This window comes from Hemicordylus capensis, chromosome 2 (assembly GCF_027244095.1).
Source record: "Hemicordylus capensis ecotype Gifberg chromosome 2, rHemCap1.1.pri, whole genome shotgun sequence".
Classification (NCBI taxonomy): domain Eukaryota; kingdom Metazoa; phylum Chordata; class Lepidosauria; order Squamata; family Cordylidae; genus Hemicordylus; species Hemicordylus capensis.
The window spans coordinates 353,649,880-353,672,273 of NC_069658.1; the positions used below are offsets into that span (position 1 = coordinate 353,649,880).

Genomic DNA, 22,394 nt, shown 5'->3' on the forward strand with positions numbered 1-22,394 from the left:
GGTCATCTGAGAGGGCTCTGCTCCAGGTGCCGACAATGAGGGAGGCTCGGTTGTCGTGCACGCGGGACAGGGCCTTCTCTGTTGCTGCCCCCAGACTCTGGAATGCTCTCTCTGTGGCTATTCGTTCCTTGGTCTCTCCATCACAGTTCTTAGAAAGCATGTTCAATCTTGGCTTTTTACCCAGGCTTTTATATGATTGTCTCTACTACTGCTGCTTTGTATTTTGTACAGTTTTTATGCTTGTATTTTAAATCTTTTCAATCAGATTTGTTTTATATTTTTTAGCTTAATATTCTAATTGTGTCTTTTTTACAAGCTGTAAACCGCTTTGGGATTGTTTTAATGAAAGGCGGTATATACATTCATTCATTCACAAATAAATAAATAAGATGGGTCATAGATCTCAGCAACAGACCTGTTGCAGATGCAGCTTAGGAATAAGGTAGAAGGCAGAATGATAGAGGAGAGCTTTTAAATACATGCATTTCAAATTAGGGGGAGAAGCATAACTTTAGCAGCTTGATTTGGGTGCCCAGGTGCTTAAGGCCAACTGTGGTGATCATCCTAGATTTTTAAATGATCCTGCTTCTCCAAAGTAAGTTGAAGGCAGCACTGGGTTTTGTTTGGCTGTTCCTTGTTAGTGAACCAGAATAAACTAGGTCACACCATTACATTACAGAGTGACAGTCAAGTCAAAAGTTCATTTAAACATGAGAATATTTATGTTCAATTATTCCTCTGTGTGAACATTTATTTCTTCAGCATTTTCCTCCTGAACATCTCTCTCTGACTGGTCTTTCTAGATTTCCTGTAGGTAGCTTAGTAATTTCTCTTGATAGAGAAAATGCTTGATGCATCATGAATGAAAAACTCCACTTGACTCAGTAAAACCTCAAAGTTCTCCAATCAGTTTGAACGCCCACTATGCCTAAGAAGTTTGTTCTGGGTCACCTGCAAATTACACATTTGGATAACACTAAGCAGCCCTTACAGCATCAGGAATGGACTGCACCATTTCCCTAGAGAAACTGTTATTATTCATTATTATTGAAGAGTAATAATGAGGGCTTTCTTAGTACCATAAATGGAATCTCAATAGTATAATTACTCTGCCTTGTCTATGTTTTTACAAATATGTCTTAAAGGATTGCAAAGCAAGTTGCAAACAAGAACTGTCCCAAGGGGATTCTGTTACATCATTTGTGTTATTCAGAAAACAAACATTGTAAAATCTTCACTAATATCTAGAAAGCTTTATCTTCCATGTTCTATTTTAATATGGATGATACAGAACTGTGAGGGATTGTGTATACTTTGAGTTACAACACCAGAATTCACCTCAGCTAGTGCTTCTTTTTAAAGCATTTACTGATAGGCAATAGCAGATTTGAAAACCAGGGCAACCAAATTAATTATTTGGACTATGACATGTTTATAACAAAAATATCATGTAATATTGCTAAAAAGTGAAGAAATACACAGGCAGTAGTTCTTTGTGGACAAGCCCACTCTAAGACAGTTCTAGTTCATATCTAAATACCATGATATAGGAGGAATTTAATTGTCAAATTTAATCACCATGTTAAATGTTTGTACCTCCTCACAATGACTGATATCCATTCACAACACATTAAACAAATATGGACTTCCCGCTCACACCTGATATCCTGGTTATCAAAAGGTGTGTACAAGGAAGCTCTGTGGAAATAGGCAAGGAACCCACCCACAACTCAGCGTGGTGTAGTGGTTAGAGGGCTGGACTAGGACTGAGGAGACCCGAGTTCAAATATCCATTCAGCCATGATACTAGCTGGGAGACTTTGGGCCAGTCACTTCTTTCTCAGCCTAACCTACTTCACAGGGTTCAGGGTTGTTGTGAGGAGAAAACTTAAGTATGTAGTACACCGCTCTGGGCTCCTTGGAGGAAGAGCGGGATATTAATGTAAACCGCCCCCCCCCCAAACCCCTCCCCGAGTCTTCCTACATGCACATTGCTGAGCCACAGGACTAACACTCCTGAATGCTGCTGGTGTTCCGGGAGTGCTCTGCTAGATCAGAAATATGTCAGTGAAGGTCGGTGAGATGTTTCTGATATTGCAGAGCACTTCCAGAGCAATACTTGGAAGTGCTAACCTTGTGGCACGACAGCATGCACACAGGAGGACTGTGAGAGTTCACAAAGGCTTTCAGCATGATGTTCTCACAGAACCCCCTTACATGCATATTTTGTTAGTCAGGATGCCACCCACCGTATCTACCTTATACACACCCTCTGTATATCTTGCTGTGTGTGATAGAGTATCCAGTCATCCGTTAACACACTCTAATGTAGCATCTCTCACTGTAAACATGAGATTTAGAACTTTGCATCCAATCAAAATGTGCATGTGTAACAATATCTGGGGTTTTGACAGAATTGGTACACGGAATTCTTAAAAATATCAGCTGACATACTGCGGAAAGTTACTCAAAGTCCAACTGAAATCGAAAGGACTAGTTAAACATCTTAACTTATCCTTTTAATTTCAATGGGACTACACATAGTAATTTTCCTCAGTCTGTCAGCCATCAACTTTTAGATCTGGAAGGCAGATCTAGTACCTTACCATAAAGTTCCAGACAAAAACCATAAAACCACTCTAGGCAAGCCATTCTGCTAACATCAACTGCACTGTCACAATGTCAAAATTACTGCCTACTAATAATATACAAATCAATGAAATAAATCCTGCACCACCTACAAATGAAAAAAACACAGCATAAAGATTATGTTGTGTCATAAAATTTAACGTAGTTCTCTACAAAGAGCATCAGCCTCACCTCAACGTCTTCGGATTGCATCAGGAGGTCACATGGTGGTTTCACTGCTTTTGGTCGGCTAGCCAGCCAGTATGCAACAACAGCTGCAAAGGCACCAATGCCTACCAAGGTGGCAGCTGGCAAATTCCGGAAAAACTGGCTGAAGTCATCAAACTCTGGAAGCCGCAGGTTCCTTAGGATTTCTTGTGCTTGCATCTTTTCAAATATCGAAATGGCAACCTCTGCAGAAATCAGTGGAGAAATAATGAATTGGTTTGATTGAATCTAAAGAAAATGGAACACAGACTACTGCTACACTGCTCTATAAACTGGGCTTCACACTCAAACAGCAAATAAAAATGCCTAGTAGCAATTAGCAGTAGCAACACTGAAAGCAAGGAGCTGATCTATATATTACTTTCACCATAGGGGTTCCAATCCTCATAACAAGTTCCCCACCTTCCTGGCAGCACCATGCAGCAACATTCAGTGCTCACTGTAGGGGTTCAGAATCTGAGGGACGAGTTTGATCTTCCTGTGCTGGATGGGGTTACACTCCTCCAGAAGGAGCAGGTGCAAAGCTTGGGAGTACTCCTGGACCCAGGCCTCATCCTGGTATCTCAGGTGGAGGTCATGGCCAGGAGTGCTTTCTATCAGTTTCGGCTGATTCGACAGCTGCGTCCATTCCTTGAAGAGGACGACCTCAAAACAGTGGTGCATCAGCTAGTAACCTCCAGGCCTAACTATTGCAATGAACTCTATGTGGGGTAGCCTTTGTACCTAGACCAGAAACTTCGGTTAGTTCAAAATGCAGCAGCCAGACTGGTCTCTGAGGAGACCCAGAGAGACCATATTATGCCTGTCTTGAAACAGTTACACTGGCTGCCAATATGTTTCTGGGCAAAATACAAAGTGCTGGTTATTACCTTTAAGGCCCTGAATGACTTAGGTCCAGGTTTCCTTAGAGAGCACCTTCTTCTGCATAATCCCCACTGCATGTTAAGGTCAGGTGAGGAGGTCCGTCTCCAGTTACCACAGGTATGTCTGGTGGCAACTCAGAGGACGGCCTTTTCTGTAGCTGCTCCTGGGCTGTGGAATGCACTACCTGCAGAAATCCATAATTTGAATTCATTACTGGCCTTTTGAGAGCCCTCAAAACCTTCCAGGGTTTTTAATTTGTTGTAAATGTTTTTAACTTGCTGTAACCTGGTTTTCCAGGGTTTTTAAAAAAAACTGTTTTGAATATTTTAACTGCTAATTGTTTTATGGTTTCTGTTTTTAATTGTTAATTGATTTTAATTGTTTTGTCTTAATGTAAACTGCCCTGAGCCATTTTTGGAAGGGCAGTATAGAAATTGAATAAATAATAAACAAACATTCACTGTACAGATTGGTGTCATCATGTAGCATCCAACTAAGGATATGGATTTCAATTAATGCCAAATTGGAGTGACTTGTGGATTCGACTGTGAATCAAATCGTTCCTTAAAAGATTTAAGGTCAAATAGATGCACATGATTAGAGTGGCCATTTTGGCAGGCTTTCGCCCCTTGCCAATTGGTTAACTGGCACTGGCTTCCGATTGGCTTGAGAGCTCCTTGCTTCTTGATTGGCATGTTGTCATTCAAATCAAGTGTTGGCATGGGCAACTGTGCCCCCATTAGCTGGAAGAAGGGAGGGGAACACTTTTGGAGGGTATTTCAAAATGTATTAAAGGGACTGGGAGGTAGAGAAAGCCCACAGTGTGTCCTTGAAAATGATACATCAGGAAGGAAGGAATCAAGGTTTGATTTTGTGGTTTTCTTTTTGTAGCACTGAGTACAATATGCTGTGCTATTACTGCTGTATTAACTATCTGGTTTTGCTGGATCTCAGATTGACAAAAACAGAACTTGGGTGCCTGCCTGCCTTGAGTTGTGCTTTGGTTTGTGTTGTGGCATTGGACAGTGGCAGCTCAACTATGTGTATGTGTGTAATATCTTCTTGGTGATTGCTGTGAGATGAGCTCCATGTCTGGCTTTGAGACTAACTTGTGCTTTCACTCACTGCTCTGGTCTGCTCTGCAATCTACATTACAAAGTGTTGTACTGAGTCAAAATGTGGCTGAAGACATTGCTGTACTTGAGCTTATGGCTATGCTTCCTGGCTGCTAAGGGTGCTACTGTGCTGTGGCAGCTGTTGCAAGTAAGGATGGAATCATATTTGTGTGTGAGAGAGCAACTTGTGCCAATGATGTTACTGAAGTGCAGGCACTGTGGCTGGCAGTGGATTCTTTTTTAGCCATCTTTGGATTGTGAGTTTGGCAAAATGTATTGTTCTGTGTTAGGAAAGAAGAGATGGTCTTGTGGTAGCAAGCATGATTTGTCCCCTTAACTAAGCAGGGTCTGCCCTGGTTGCATATGAATGGGAAACTAGAAGTGTGAGCACGGTGAGATATTCCCCTTAGGGGGTGGAGCCACTCTGGGAAGAGCATTTAGGCTCCAAGTTCCCTCCCTGGCTTCTCCAAGAAAGGGCTGAAAGAGATTTCTGCCTGCAACCTTGGAGAAGCCGTTGCCAGTCTGTGAAGACAATACTGAGCTAGATAGACCAATGGTCTGACTCAGTATATGGCAGCTTCCTATGTTCCTATGTTGGCTGCTTCTGTTCTGCTCTGTTGTTTTTCAAGGCAGGGTTGCAAAAATTTGTCCACTGCACCCTGCTTGTTTCACCCATAGGGAACAATGTGGAACTCATAACACCCCATTGTTCTCCATAGGCAGGTTCTAGGGAGGTTCTAGGTGGTAGGCTGTGATGGGTGCTACCATCACCACAGTAACCCAACCCATAAAAGAAATGGGCAAGAGGACAATTTTTTAAAATTTAAACCTAAACCCCCATAGGATCCTATGGGGCTTTGGGGGAAAGTTTAAAACAAAAAATTTAACTGTCTGCTTCCTGATTCTTTTGTGGTTTGGGTGGTAGGTAGCACTCATCATGCCCTACCACCCGACCCACTTTGGTGTCCCTAGGACCTACCCATGGGGAAGTATGTGGTGATGTGAGTTCCCCATTGTTCCCTTTGGGCTAATCACTTTTTTTTTTTTTGCAAATTTTTGATTTGATTTGTCAAACCAGCTGGCAATGGCCAGCTGGTTCAACCAAGCAATTCAATATTTTTTGTGATTCAATTTGAGTTCAAATTGAATCACAAAAAATGATTTGTGCACATTTATAATTCCAATCATTGGCCACCATTGTATAGAGAGGGGACTCAGAATATGATGGTTTTGATCTTGTGATGAGGTCTGCTTCACCACACTTACAAAAATGGGGTGAGGTAGCAAGTACTCTTACCCAACAGCAAAAGTAATGCATAAACCAGCATAAGGCCACTATGCCTAAAAAACCAATACCAATACACTCTGAATGGGTGATGATTTCCATTTTAAATATAATTAAGCCCTGGTGACAAACCATATTAATAAATAATAATAATAAAAATAAATAAAAATTCAATTTCTATACCACCCTTCCAAAAATGGCTCAGGGTGGTTAAGGGTGGTTATATGATAAGATCACATACACATACACACAGACGGTATTGCTTCTCTGAGAATCTTCAGTTATGAAAGGAAAAGCACTGAAAAATTAGACCAGACCTAAAGTGTGGCACTTTCAGTTTTGCATTTAAAGTACACATTGAGGGTTCTTATCTCTAGCCAGTGGCAATTCTACTCCACTGTGAAAATTTGAGGTATACTACTTATGAGAAACAAATTTTAATAACACTCTAGCTGCATTTCCTGCCTACAGGCATAAGATCCAAGTATATTTATATTTTCCCTTGTTTGAGTGACAAATATGCTGCTCTAAAGCAAAAACTAAGGCAGCATTAGTCCACCAAAACAGGGACTGCTAAACTTAGGGGGCACACAGCTGTTTTTGGACTACAACTCCCATGATCCCTAGCCACAGTGACCAGTAGCCAGGGATTATTCGAGTTGCAGGCCAACATCTGCAGGACGACTGAAGCTGAGCAGCCCTGGGCAAGACACTCAAGTTCTTAGTAATGGGTCCAAATAGATAATGTACAAAAGGCAGATGGTTTTTTAAGACAAGTTCTTTTTTATTCCAATTTTATTCCAAAAAGATAGCCAAGATTAACCATTTATTTACTAAAGCCATGTACCAGATATGGAAGAAAAGACATAAGGAGTTGATAGGGACTATTTCCCCATTAACACCTTTAAAGACTTATTTTGACCCTGGTGATAAATATGTTTTGATTCAGCTGGGTTTATTGGTAAAATATTAGTTGTATAGATTCAAAGACTTTTTTTAATGAGGAGGAAACAGATTGAGCTGGAGTATCAGCCAAAGCTGATAAAAGGCACCTCTGACCACCTCCTCAACCTGAGAAACCAGGGAGAGGCCCGGATCCAGAAGCACCCCCAGACTATGCACCTGTTCCTTCTGGGGAAGTGTGACCCCATCCAGAACAGGCAGATCAAAGTCATCTCCCAAATTTTGACCCCGCAGATAAGTTCCTTAATCTTATCTGGATTCAGTCTCAGTTTGTTATCCCTCATCCAGCCCATCACCGACTCCAGACAGGCATTTAGGGAGGTTATGCCTTCTCTGGATGAAGTTGACACGAAGAAATAGATTTGGGTGTCATCCGCATACTGATAGCACCCTGCAACAAATCTCCTGATGATCTCTCCCAGCAGTTTTATGTAGATATTAAACAACATTGGAGACAATACGGAGCCCTGAGGGACACCATATGAAAGTTCAGATTTTGAAGAACAACAGTCCCCGAGGGACACCATCTGGAATTTGCCCAAAAGGTAGGAGCGGAACCACTGCAGAACAGTGCCTCCCACTCCCAAGCCCCTCAGACACTCCAGAAGGATACTATGGTCAATAGTATCAAAAACCGCCAAGAGGTCCAAAAGGACCAACAGAGTCACACTTCCTCTGTCAATTCTCAATTGGAGATCATCCATCAAGCCGACCAAGGCAATTTCCAGCCCATAGCCCACCCCAAAGCCAGTTTGAAATGGGTCTAGATAATCAGTTTTCTCCAAGACTGTCTGGAGCTGGGAGGCTACCACCCTCTCAATCACCTTGCCCAGCCATGGAAGGTTGGAAACAGGCCAATAGTTGCTCAGATCTGAGGGATCCAAGGTAAGCTTCTTCAGAAGAGGTCTAATAATTGCCTCCTTAAGACAAGGAGGCATCTTTCCCTCCCTTAGAGAAGCATTTATGATCTCTACCAGGCCTCCTACAACAATCCCCCAGCTGGATATTATAAGCCATGTCTGGAAAGGGTCAAGAGAACAGGTAGTAGGCTACACCACTCCAAGCAGCTTGTCCACATCCTCAGGAGTCACAAACCAGAACTGATCCGACCTAACCACACAAGAGGAGTTGCTGGACACCTCCATGTCAGGTACTGAAGTAATTGTGGAGATTGAGTCTAAATCGGCCCAAATAAAAGAGATTTCCCCCACAAAGAATTCATTAAACACGTCACAGCAGGTAATCAATGGTTCCAGATTCTGATTCAAAGGAGGAAGGGCACATACTAGCCCTCTCACAACTCTGAACTCCTCCGCTGTACGTGAACTTGTGGATGCAATACTGGCAACAAAGAATTGCTTCTTTGCCACACGTATTGCCTGAGCATAGGTCTTCAAATGAGTTCTATATTGCAATCTGTCAGATTCGACTGGAGTCTTTCTCCACTTGCGCTCTAGTCATCTACCTTGCCACTTCAGCCCTCGTAGTTCTTCCCTATGCCAAGGAGCCAATTTTGCAGAGAGTCGGAGAGGATGCTTAGGAGCAATTGTGTCTACTGCCCCAGTGAGTTTGCTGTTCCAATTCTCCACCAGAGCATCAACAGGATCACCAGCAGAGCCAACTCTAAATCCCTCCAAAGCTTCTTAGAATCCTATTGGATCCAATAATCTTCTCGGGCAGACCATCCTAATAGGTTCTTCAGCCCTGCGAAGGTGGGACGTGATTGTGAGTCCAACCTTAACCAGATGGTGGTCCGTCCATGATAATGGAAAAATCTCAGGAGTCCCCACCCACGGAACACCACCCTGATCAGAATGAAAGACCAGATCAAGCGTGTTATATGTTTTCCAATCATTTATGTTTTGTCTTATCTTAGACTGTCAATATTTTGGGTTATAGTACTACATTGGATCAAGTTATGGCTTACGTTTCATTATATGGTTATTGTATAATTTCGTGGGGATCAATATGCTGATGTCACTCACTTCTACCTATCATTTTTATCAACTACTTCCAGGGAGCGCCGGAAATTCAAATGGGGGCCTAGAAGTGGTTCTGATCTGGATGAAGATGAACAAACTGAACTTAATCCAAACAAGATGGAAAAACACTGGCTAACATCTCTACTATTGGTCCAGATGTGCTGCATGCAAAGCATCTCCACAACGTTTAGTAATCCAGAGCTGCACAGGGGGGATGGGAATTTTCACCACTCTCTCCTCCTTCAGAAACACAATTTAACATGTGGAAATAACACCAGTGAGGGTTGCACAGCCTCAGGGATATTTTTGCATAAATAGTGCTACTGGAGGGAGGAGAGTCTGGCACAATTTTGGATTACTAAACACTGAGGAGGTGCTTTCCACACAGTGACTTTCTACCATTACGAAGATGAATATTTATATATCGCTTTTCAACAAAAGTTCCCAAAGCAGAGTGTGTGTGTGTGTGTGTGTGTGTGTATGGCTCCCTGTCCCCAAAGGGCTCACAATCTAAAAAGGAAACATAAGATATACACCAGCAACAGACATTGGAGGGATACTGTGCTGGGGCTGGATAGGGCCAGTTGCTCTCCCCCTGCGAAATAAAGAGAATCACTACTTTAAACAGGTGACACTTTGCTCAGTTAACAGGGGAATTCACAGGGAAATTAGTGGGAATATCAGCCATTACTAGAATGAATTCCACTAATCTGGAGAGCAGTTTACATCCAGCATTAGTTGGGATTGTGCTTCCAACTAAAGGCGCAGATGCACAGTTTGGAGGAGCTCCTGAGCCTGAATTTGACTTGGGATATCCAGGTGATGGCACTGGTCAGAAGGGCCTTTTATTGGCTCCGACAGATTTACCAACTGCAACGCTGTCCAGAGAATCTGACCTAGCCACAGAATATACTCACATCCAGACTAGTAATGTGCTCCATGTGCCCTTGAAAATGGCTCAGCAACTGTAGCTAGTACGACTTGCAGCTTTCAGGTTATTGATAGATGTGGGCTGAACTTAGGAATATATCACACTGGTGTTATATCAGTTACACTGGCAGTGGCTCCCAGTAAATTTCTGGGCTCAATTCAACTTTAAAATTCTCTACAAACTGAGACTGAGCCACCCTAAGGACCACATACCCATATAAACCTGCCTGGCACTTGAGGTCATCATTGCAGGCTGTGGTCTCTGGCATGCCACAAATTCAGATTTGACTTGTGGCAATTAGGAATGGGATTTTTCTATGGCATCAATTTATAGCTGAGGAGGTCACACAGGTCCCCTTGCTAGCCAATTTTAAGTGAGCTTTAACAATTTTTATTTCAGCTGACTTGGAATGAAAATTAAATCATTGTTACAGTTGGTTTTATTCTGTTGCATGTGATGTTTGTAACCACCTTTTTCTTTTTATGGATTTATAAATCCATAAAACATGTGGATTACAAACATATCTAATCATTTTGAACTTTTGTAAACTGTTTCGGAGGAAATTGTTTCAGAAAAGTGATACAGATAGCTTTCCAATAAACTAAATAACTTACAGAAACACACACTTAGATTCAACTCTGTTATGACATTTTAAATTACTGGACACAGCCAGTGATTCTCTTATGGATGAAGAAAAGGCTAAAACCTAGATCCAGCTCTTACAAAACCTCTTGTTTTGAAATCAATGGATAATCTCCAGTGATTTCATTTTCAGTGACAGAAGAGAGAGATAAATTATATGAAGTACGGCAAGGAGAGTTTTCAGTATCTTTGAGGAGGTGATGGTGTGATGCATCTATGCTCTCTGTGTGTTACTAAGCTGACAGACTGTTCCGTTTTGTATAAGCTGGAGCTTTTCCAAGTTCTTCAACTTCATTCCTACTTCATTGTAATGATTTGTAAATAATCAAGTACAAAAGTCAAGAATCATTCTTGTATGTGGATCTCATTGTGAGGTACAAGGTAGAAGGATTTGAGAAAACAGCTGTTTATTAAGCAAAGGGAGCATAAGTTCCATTGGAAATCTTCTTCCCTTTGGGAAACAACAGCTACAGATTTGGCAGAGAATGGTGGGGTTAAAGCAAACCTCACCTCACTGTGGTCCCAGTCCACAGTGCCCCTCATGACTGTTTAACATTAAAAAAACAAGGCACACTTGCAAAGTACCTTTGCAAATCAAAGTAACATACAGTAACATCAAGTCTGACCCTGAAGTATTGCCAGATTCGGATAATTAGTTATTTCTCATCTTCCTAAAAAGAGATATATTTTTCCCCATTCAAAATGTTTGAGGATAGGGAAGCCTGCCAATGCTTCCATTTCTGATTCCACAGGGGTCTGATTAAGAGAGGTCATAATATATTCACTGACTGGGGTCAATAAGTGTTCATATTAGCTACCAATTACAGCTAAAACCATTCTGGAGTGAAATGGGAAGAAGCTCAAGCACTAGAAACATGGGTAAGCAGGAACTTAGAAATGCAAATCCAGCATTTTTATATTCAGCCTCTCATCCAGTCACAAAATGAGCAAAAAGGTGCACATTTATCCTATTGCTTATCCAGTCTTTAAGATACATAAGCAAATTGGGGGACTTTCAAACAGCCACAGATCTTTGCATTTGAAATTTAATTCAGAAAGAGTAAATGTGCAATGTAACATATGCGCAAAGTGGAAATTCATATCTAGTAGAGATCAAACAATTTGACACTAACCCAGCACCATTTGTTGGCAAAGATTCTGACACACTACAGTGAGATATGGTATTACAGTGGAATACATTAGTAGTAGTAGTAATCCCACAGGTATAGTATTTTAGTTTGTTGTGTATTTAATTCTTTTAATTACAATTAATTTTAATAATTTGTTTTAATAATTGTTTTATGCTACTCTTGTGTTATGCTACCATTTTTATTGTTTTGTGCATTTTAATCTGTGTCAATTTTTAAATATTGTAAATTTTGTACACCACCTAGAGATGTACATATCAGGCATAAACAGATATGATTAATAATAATAATAATATTTATCATATTAAAAGTAAAGTGTTAATCCACACTAAATTAGTTATGCTTTTCTGACTGCTTCAGGATGTACACATAACCCCCTAAGTACATTGTAATTAATCCTTCCTTCTGTAAATAATTTCACTGGTTGTCTGTTGCCTTATTTTGATCTTTAATTAAAGCCACTACTGGAACTCTATAGCTGAAAGATCCAATTGAACAAGCAACTGCATTATCTATACAAAACAGAAATACACCCACCTCATACTGCATGAGAAGAGGAAATGGTAAACCTCTCCTGTATTCTACCACAGAACTCTGTGGTCGCCAGGAGTCAACACCGACTCGACGGCACACTTTACCTTTATGAAAAGACAGCTCAGGTGCGGTCTAACCTTCCAGCTCGTATACTTTAGCCCTATGCAGATGTTTATTTTCTCACAAGAAATGAATGTGCGAAAGAATGCACACATAAGGAGTGTGAATGCAAAGTGAACTAAAACCAGAAGTAGAATGGGGGGAAAGGGAAATCTATACTATCTAAGGAGATTGCTAGAAATCCAGCAATTTTGCAAACTCCAAATTTTAAAGAGACTGTCTTGTAGATTTCACATCAGAGTGCAGTGACTCTTAATACTCTCCATGAAGAACTGGACTTTATGTTACCTTATAGACTCCATGCGTTAGAAGGGAATTAGCAAATCCTAGATCCAAACCTGCAATCAGGAACAACACATCTCCTCTCCTTTGGCAACATAATCAGAGGGGTTTCTGCTTTATTCGAGCAGACTAGGCAGCAGGCCTTGGAAGGAAAGGACAACCTAGACCTGGTCATTTAAAAAGCTTAATGCTGTTTCAACCTTCATGTGGTCCTCTTTATTTCTTTGGGCAGACATCTTGCTGTTCTTCCATTTAGTCAGAGACAGAGAGTTGAATCAATACACATTTTGGGTTTTGTTCTGTTTCCACAGCATTTCTTGACTCTCCATTTCAGATACTAACTTTAAAAAGGGTTTGATAACTTGCTATGAAAACCTACAAAATGAGTTCAATAACTATTAAGCTGATAAAAATGACTTATTTTCTTAAGCTGCTTGTTATTTAATTTTTAAATCGTTTTTAAAAATAGATAACAGTATTAAAAAAGCAGGAAAATAGAACAATGACCAGCAACTGAAAGTAAAAGGGAACACAGGAAGCTGCCTTATACTGAGTCAGACCACTGGTCCATCTAGCTCAGTATTGTCTATGCAGACTGGCAGCAGCTTCTCCAAGATTGTAGGCAGGAGTTTCTCTCTCAGTCTGCTCTGGAGATGCCAGGGAGGAAACTTGGAACTTTCTGCATGCAAGCATGTAGATGCTCTTCCCAGGGCAGCCCCATCCCAAGGGGAACATCTCACAATGCTCACACATGTAACTCAAATACGTAATTCAAATGCAAATCAGAGTGGACCCTGCTTAGCAAAGGCAACAATTCTTGCTTGCTACCACAAGACAAACTCTCTTCATGAAAGGGCAATATTTTTCAACAAATTATTTGCTCACACAAGTTCTACATTCTCCAGAATTCTGTCATTCATCTTTTAACTTTAACTTAACTGCTTAGGAATGATAAGGTATGAATGATAAGGAAATCAGAAGCTTGCAGATAGTTGCAGCCTGAGAGTCTAATGAGGTCTTGTTGCAGCTGGACAACAATCTGTGGGTGGGAAGTTTCTGACTGAACAGTAGACTACCAGTCCTAGGCCCTGCCTACCAAGCTCTACTGTTCCTGCTCCTTTTCAGATGCCTCACTGGCAAATGTAATTCCCTTCTTTTATAGCTGGAGCAGAGAGGAGCCCTCACCATCCCTAGAAAAATAATTTCCGAATACCTGGTCACTAAACAACTTATTTTAAGCTAGTTACCACTTTCTTGTTTAGAGATTCAATTCCAGCTCAAGGTCAACTGAACCTTGAGTTGTTTATGTTCAGGTCCAGTTCTGGTTCACTGAAAAGACCCCTCTGAACTGGTTTTGGGGTTCAGGCTTGGTTCAGCTCCCTGGTCAGAGATTTGTTGGTTATCGGATAAAAATATTACTAATCAAAAGATAAAGACTGTTTCCAATTATACACAAATGCTATTTTAAAAACAACAACACTGTTTCATTATGATACATTAGCAGCACATCCTCCCCTAAAATTCGCTTCAGGAAGTCAATAGGTTTTGCAAGAGTATTCACTCATGGGTTTTGATATTTGGAGATGCAGTGAGAATCGTAAGTATAACTGGCTTGGGATTCTGGTTTCCCATGCTTGTCAATAATATGAGACTTTGCTTCCTCAGTCCACCAGACAGACAGAAAGACAGGCACACACACCAGATCCTGCTACAGAGACAGTTCATGTTTCTCACAAGGGAGGGAGATGGAATGCGAAAGCAAAAGTTGAACAAAAGGAACAAGATACTTCTCCAGACATCTAAAGCTCATCTAAGGATGTGTATACATGATTATTAAATGAAAATTATTTCCCCGCCTTACTACTATTGTAGGTCAGCTTCTAGTCTCTACCCTGCTTCAGTAGCAAGATAAGCAAAATCTTGCTCCCAGTAAAGACAGGAGTTTTCCCACTTGTGGCAAAACTAAATTGATCCTTTACCACCCCCACCCCGCAGCCCAAAAGGAGACCTCCTCCTTCATGCTAGAAGCAAGGGGGGCACTCTACAATGAAAATTGCACAGAAGGAGCGTAAACTTACTTCAGCATCTGTGAAACTTCTGTAGACTGATTTTTAAAGAATAAATGCATAAATGGCAACTTTAAACTATATTTTGGGGGGCAGCAAAAAAAGGAGGAAACTCCTCACTATCTGTTTGCTTTAAGAAGCTTTCAATATTTGAGGAGATTAGCATGTTAAGAAAGGTCATGGTAAAGCTGTATCCTTTGACAGAGTCATCATGGACTTTACCCAGCGTAATACAAATGCCAACATCACCACAAGTCCAAACCTCCTATCCTTTCTACCACATCTTTTAAAATGACCCTTCACCTTCCACTGCTGCTCTCAGCATGCTCAGCTTCACATATTTGTCCTTCCTTTACTCTTTAGGAATCAGTTATGACTGCAGCCTCTTTTCTTCTTAGCCAGTTGTTTCCCTGCAACTCTTCAAGGGAGTTTCTGTTTCCTCTTTTGACCCACAGAGTCCTCTATTTTAAGAGCTGTCTGTGTTCTGGTCTGATACGTGTTTTGGCCAGAAGGGTCATATCGACACTGGGGCTAGAAAGCACCAAGCACCGGACAGAAGCCCTTGGCTCTAGGAGGGGCGGGCAAGGCTACAGGACATCCCTTCCATGTAGTAAGTAATGGAGAACAGGCAAAGCAACAACCCATTCAACGCACACACACACACACACACACACACACACACACACACCAACCCTCCCCTCCAAATTCCTTTTTTTCTGCCTTTGGCTTTCTTGCCCACTGACTCTTCTCTTCCTGCACAAGGGCTGCCCCATTGTATGGCAACAGAAGATTCCTCATTGGCTGTGGGGTGGCTGCTCATGTTTCCCACCCCCTTCTGGGAAGCTCAGTGTAAACATGCAGGGAATGGAAAATTTATTACAGTCATTGACCAGATTTTTTTTAAAAAACCACAATAGATACGAGTGTACACATGCATGTGTGTTTGCATACAGAATTTGAAGTAGTGTCATGGGTAAGGAGGAAGAGGAGGTGTCGGCAGGAGAAGGTCTGGGCCAGCTGACAGAGTCAAGGGTGGTGGACAGAGGACTAGGCCTGCTGGCTGGCTGCTGGCTGGCGTTGTCTGCTGTCTCCTGCCGCCTTGTTTATGAGTCACTTTTAAGAGCAGCGGTTGCTGCAGTTTAACAGAGACTGTGCCATTCTAGCTCCCCCTCGTAAATGTGCACAAGGTGTCAGAAACTGGAGCGCATCATCAAGTATTCAAAATTGCATACTAATATTATAAACTACACAAGTCATGATAAAAGGTTAACAGAGCATGACATTCACAAGATCAATCTAATGGAACTGTCAGTGATGTATAGACTACCCACGGCAGCAAATAAGAAGCAAGTTTCTTCTTCACATTAAAGATATGTTAGAAAAGCCTGAGTCCTATTCACATATTATCAGATAAACCAGAGACAAATGCTGTACTTGTTGACAGATTCTTCCTATAGTTAGAAGCTAGAGAACCACCCCCCACCCCCCCGTCTTTGCTCGGGAACTTTCAAATCTGCTGTCACACCCTGATAAGCCTCAGTCTCTGGCCGACATGCCAGTCCTCATGCTCAGCTCCCAGGATGACTAGCAAAAGATCTCTTCCCCATTCAGAATGTAAACCACACACACAAAACAACCAAAACCTTCTCTGTCTGCCAAGTTTTCAGTCGCTGTCCCAGAGCTTATTTCCTGTGCATTACAATACCTTCTCCGGGAATAAGAAAGCAGCTCCTTCTGTGTGTGAACATGAGAGTCACAGATCCTGTCACATGCACACTTACTTGAGTGCAAGTCCACTGAAATTACTTCTAAGTAATTGTGCATAGGATCAGGTACATAATGAGAACAGAAAAGGCATTTTTAAAATAAATTTTGCATACAATAAATTAACATATACACATATTATGCAAATTTGTGTCCTCTTTTTTGGTGATATGCACCTGGCCACTCTACTTCTTTCCTCACTCATCTCCCTCCGCCCACTGTCTCCTTTAACATCCTACTCCCTACACTTCCTGATTTATTCCAAGACCAGGTCCCTTTAACTCCTCCTAGTTTCTAGCCACTATGAGCAGTCATGCAGTGCTGGATGTGTATAACTCCCTTGGATACGTATTCAGAAGTCTTCTCTGTTTGGCCACCCAAGCCACATGCTTACTAAGTAGCACCCTGTTGCCATGACAGCACCTCTTTGTATTCAGAAGCACTCTCAGTGATGCTTCTGAGAAAAACATATTAGGATAACACCCTGTAGTCGCACTTTAAAATATCAGTTACAACTGTGACGATAAGTTTAATTGAAAAAACAAGAACATGTAATGAAAAACACTGTGATCAGATTTGAACCATCTCAGTTCTTCAGATAAGATGGGTTTTGCTAGTTCAAGCACACTCCTAATTTGGTGGCAATTGGTATAAGATCCCCCTTCACTTTTTGAATCTGAAATCAACTTCATTTTATATTACACCTGCAAAATATGAACCTACTAAGCTTAAGAAGCTTTCTTCTACTAACTGAGACCATTGGTCCATCTAGCTGAATATTGTCTACATTGATTTGCATCAGTTCTCCGGGGTTTCAGGAAGACATATTTCCCAGCCCTATCTGCAGATGCCAGGGATTGAGCCTGGTATCTTTTGCATACAAAGCAAACCTCTAAGCTGCAGCTCCATTCTCAGCCACCATGGACCACCAAGCCAAACACAGCCCACCAGTTAGGTGTGTGGGCTGCTTAATTGTAGCTCCATGTAGGTAGCAAAAACCAATCAAGGTATGGTGCATCCCCAGCTGAATGAAGTGGTAATTAGGTCCTTCCTAAAAACTTCACTAGATCTTGCTGATTTAAACAACTTCTGATGAGCTTCTGATCTCAGGTTTTTTGTTTGTTTGTTTGTTTGTTTAAAAGGTATCAGAGCGTCTGATGGCATCTCAGCTCCAGGTGGCCCTGGATGAATCTAATTACATAGATCCTTTCCAGTCAGGCTTCCAGCCTGGATATGGAATGAAAACTACCTTGGTCACCCTAGTAGATGACCTATGTTGGAAGACAAACAGAGAGTGTGACTCTGTTGATTCTCCTGGACCTCTCAGCAGCTTTTGATATCATTTACCATGGTATCTTTCTGGGTCATTTTTTGGGTTGGACTCAGGGGCACCACATGGTGGCTCCAATTCTATCTGGAGGGTCATACCCAAAAGGTGATGTTGGGGAATGCCTGATCCAGCCCTTGACCATTGGCTTATGGGGTGCTGCAGGGATCTATGTTATTCCCCATACTGTTTTAAAATATGCATAAAACCACTGGGAAAGGTATTCCATTGTCATGGAATATCATCAAGATGCAGATGACATCCAGTTCTATCTATCATTTGAGTCAGCAGATGACAGGGAGGTGGTGAATGTTCTTAACCAGTGTTTAGGGCTGTGCTAGGCTGGATGGGGGCAAACAAACTAAAACTTAATCCAGATAAGATGGAAGTGCTTTGGGTCGATAAAACTGACTATCTGAGTAGTGAGGTAACTCTGACCACCAATTGCAACCTTACTTAGAAATGTCAGACCTCATACATTACTCATGCTTTGGTTACATTGATTGGATTACCACAGTGTGCTTTAAGTGGGGCTGCCCTGAAGACAGTTTGGAAGCTTCAACTAGTCCAGAATGCTGCCACAAGGTTGCTCGTGGGCACTAGTCGCTTCATGAGCCTAACTCCCATCCTGCAGCAGCTTCATTGTTTAACATTTTGCTTCTGGGCAGGGGTGGATCTTATCTACGGAGTGGCTGACGCCTACCTTAAATTTCTGAGTCAGCCATGTTGTCTGTACCTCCATTCTGTGTGCCTACTGCCTCCCTCTGTTGTTCCCTGATGCTCTTGCCTGCAGCTGCTTTAAGAGCTGTGAGGTAGGTGACAGTAGCACCAACCTCAAAGAACAAATGAAAAGAACCATATCTTTTAAAATCATGGGCGGAACTACCATTAGGCAAGCGGAGACAGTTGTCTGAGGGCCACACTGCCTGGAGGGGCCCCCCAGAGACACCTCACATGACTCCCCATTGCCCCCTGCCCAGCCCAAAGGCCCCTCAGCCACTTGCCCTGTTCGCCCTCTCTCCTGCTTGTCCTCCTGGCCAGCAAACAAGCTGCCTGCAAAGAGCTCCTTTTCTCCCCGCCTCTCAGCTGATCAGCGGGTGGGTGGGGCTTCCAAGGAGGCCTCTGTGTAGGCCTCCATGAAGCCTGGACTGGAGTAGGCCTGCAGGTCCCAAGCAAGCAAGGAAGGAGGCAGGCAGGCAGGCAGAGTGGCCCCTACAGTTCTCTGCAGCAGACCCTCTGCCCAGCCCAGCCCAGCCCAGCCCAGCCCAGCATTTGCCAGGTAGAACGTGAACTCCTTTTCGTGGTTAACCCCCCCCACACACATACACCGAAATATAGGGATCTGCTTGCCATAGGGCTTTGATATGAGGGGGAGGGGAGACTGAGAAGTCTCTGAATATTTAATTTAAAACAACTTGGAAAATTTGCTGGCTTAAAAAACACCCAACTATCTAAAAAGTCCTATAAAGGTACATTGGTACTCACCGTGAAGGTGTCTTCTGGCTGGTGTAGAAGAGGTCACCCAAGCTTGGGATTACATCCCCCCCACATGCTCCAAAAGGCAGGAAGTAGTCATACTTGAAGATCCTTAACCCAGTGCATGTGGGCGGATCTCCTCAGTGCTTAAAACAGCTCAAGCTACGGAATGAAAACCACAGAACACAACAGAGAATATACAACAATATACAAACAATAATGCAGAGAAAGACAGAAAAACTGTCCCCCTACAACCAGATCATCAGCTCCAGCCTAACACAACCCGGGCGGGCCTTGGGTGACCTCTTCTACACCAGCCAGAAGACACCTTCACGGTGAGTACCAATGTACCTTTCTCGGCTGGTGTAGGAGGTCACCCAAGCTTGGGACATACCACAGCACCAACCACGGGAGGGAAAATACCCAAGCTGGAGCTACTGACCCGGAAGGACCTGTTGCAGGATCCTCCGACCAAATGCTGCTCTGGCAGCTTCATGTTCATCCAACTTGTAATGCCTTGAAAATGTAAAAGGCGACGACCAAGTAGCCGCCTTGCAAATCTCTTCATGGGACACCGGTGAAGATAACACAGTGGAAGTGGCTGCCGATGTAGTTGAGTGCGCCGTAATCTGACCAGGCACCGAAAGTTTCTGGGCTTCATACAACATCGTAATGCATGAATGAACCCATCGAGCAATAATGGCTGAAGAGACCTTGCATCCCATCTTAGAAGCCTTAAAGGCCACAAAAAGAGCATCTGACTTACGAAAAGCCTGCGTCCGGTTGCACTCCTTCTCTGCAGGGTGACGAGCATCCGGACAAAAAGAAGGTAATTAAATGACCACCTCACGATTAAACTGAGACTTTACCTTAGGGATAAACGAAGGATCCGGGATAAGTCTCACAGAGTCCTTAGAGAAATTACACAAATTACTCTGAACTGACAGAGCCTGCGATTCAGAAACCCTCCTGGCTGATGTTACAGCTACTAAAAAGGCCACCTTCCAGGACAGCATCTGCAATGATACAGATCAAAGTGGTTCAAATGGCGGAAACTGCAGACCCCACAACACAATATGCAAATCCCATGACGGAAAACGATGGCAGACCAGAGGAGACAACAAAGCTGCCCCCCTCAAGAACTTGCGTAGAAGAGGGTGCCACGCCTGAACAAACGCTGATGAAGAAACAACATCTGGATCAAGCACGCCGCCTGGTGTTTAAGCGTGTTGGGTTTCAGACCAAGCGCAAGGCCATCCTGAAGAAAACCTAGTAATCCCCTCGACCTGCACTTGTCCAGCTGCAGGGAGAGCTTTGCTGTCCAGCGCAGAAAACTACGCCAAGTCGATTGGTAAATCTTGTTGGCTGAACACTTTCTAGATGCAAGGATGATAAATCGGACCTTGACACAGCCGAACTGGATGGTCTGGCAAACTGAGTGGATGACCTACGGTCAAGTCGACGATCTCGGAAAACCAAGGCCCTCGGGGCCAAAAAGACGCAATCAATATCAGGGATGCCCGGAAACCCCGCAGCTTCCTGAGGCAACGGGAGAGCAGCGGCACTGGAGGAAATGCATTCAGCAGACACGGAGGCCATGGCACCGATAGCGTATCCGTCTCTTCTGCCCCCAACATCAGGAAACGTGAGTAAAACCTCTGAATCTTGGCATTCTGAGGATATGCAAACAAGTCTATCTGGGGACACCCCAGCTGCTCTGTCAGCCACCTAAATACTTGAGGGTGCAGGCCCCATTCTGCCGGCTGGATCTCCTGCCGTCTTAGCCAATCTGCCCGAACATTGGAAATTCTGTACACATTAAGATATTCCTTCCCTTCACCAAGGGCGTGAAGGCTCTTAGGGCCAGAAAGACAGCCCACAGCTCGAGCCAGTTTATGCTATGGAGCAACTCTTCCACCGACCAAAGCCCCTGGGCAGCACTGTTCCAACAGTGAGCCCCCCAGCCCGATAGACTGGTGTCCGTCATGACCATCACTCTCTCGGGTTCTATGAACAGCTTGCCCTTGTCTAGGTTCCCCGGGCCGTCCAACGAATCGACTCGCGAAGAGACACCTAGAGAGGAATGTTCTTGTCACGTTAGAGGGCAATCCTGTGCTGGTAAGGGAGGAAACCCCACTGTAACTGGCGTAGATGAAAACCTCGCCCAAGGCACCGAGTCCATAGCCGCCACCATGAGACCCAACAAACTTGCTAGATTGAGAAGGCTGGCCCACAGTCTCGAAGCAATCACACGAGCCAGTGACGTTAAGACCTCCATCCGATCCTGTGGCAGCAACAGTTTGCCTACTGAGGTGTCCATTACCATGCCCAAATGACGAAGGCTCTGTGTGGGCATCAGGTGACTCTTGCCCACATTTATCAGAAACCCATGCACACGTAACACAGACATTGTTCTGGACAGAGCCGACTGAACTGCCCCTTCTTGAGCAAGTTGTCGAGGTAACAATACAGGTGGACCCCCTCAGTGCATAAAGTGGCCACTAGCAGACTAGAACCTTCATAAAAACTCGGGTGGCTGATGAGAGACCAAAAGGAAGGGCTCTGTACTGATAATGCCTCCCCATGTAGCAGAAGTGGAGTATATGTCGACTGCGTGGATGAATGGGGATGTGTAAATACGCCTCCTGGAGATCTATTGAAGTCATGTAGTCCCCCATCTGCAATGCCTCTGAGATGGTACAAAGGGTTTCTATCCTGAACCTCCTTTTTATCACAAAACGGTTGACTGGGCGTAGGTTGAGAACTGCCCTGGCCGATCCGTCCTTTTTTGGCACCGTAAAAATCACAGAATAGATGCCCTTGCCTCTCTGAAGAGGTGGGACGTCCTCTATGGCCCCTATAGCCACCAGATACTGAATGGCCATGGACAACCCCTTGTGCTTTTCCGGTTTCCCAGATCTAGGGGTAAGGAGGAATCTGTTTCCTGGGGGGCTGGCCAGCTCCACTTCGTACCCGTGTAGGCTAATGGAAAGAACCCACCTGTCGATGGATTCTTTCCAAACAGGCCAAATGGCAGAC

General features: G+C 43.3%; 1 protein-coding gene across 9 annotated transcripts in view; it reads right to left on the reverse strand.

Moving 5' to 3' along the window:
• Positions 1-22,394, reverse strand: part of ACSL6 (acyl-CoA synthetase long chain family member 6) — a 166,467-nt gene that overhangs the window by 75,421 nt on the left and 68,652 nt on the right. For 8 of the 9 annotated variants that reach the window (XM_053296876.1, XM_053296869.1, XM_053296875.1 and 5 more), the window contains one exon: positions 2,821-3,041. In XM_053296876.1, the coding sequence (XP_053152851.1) occupies positions 2,821-3,015 (195 nt within the window). In that variant the 5' untranslated portion in view covers positions 3,016-3,041. Of the gene's footprint in view, positions 1-2,820; positions 3,042-12,323; positions 12,344-22,394 lie in introns of those variants that run through there. The other variant, XM_053296874.1, reaches the window with a different exon arrangement.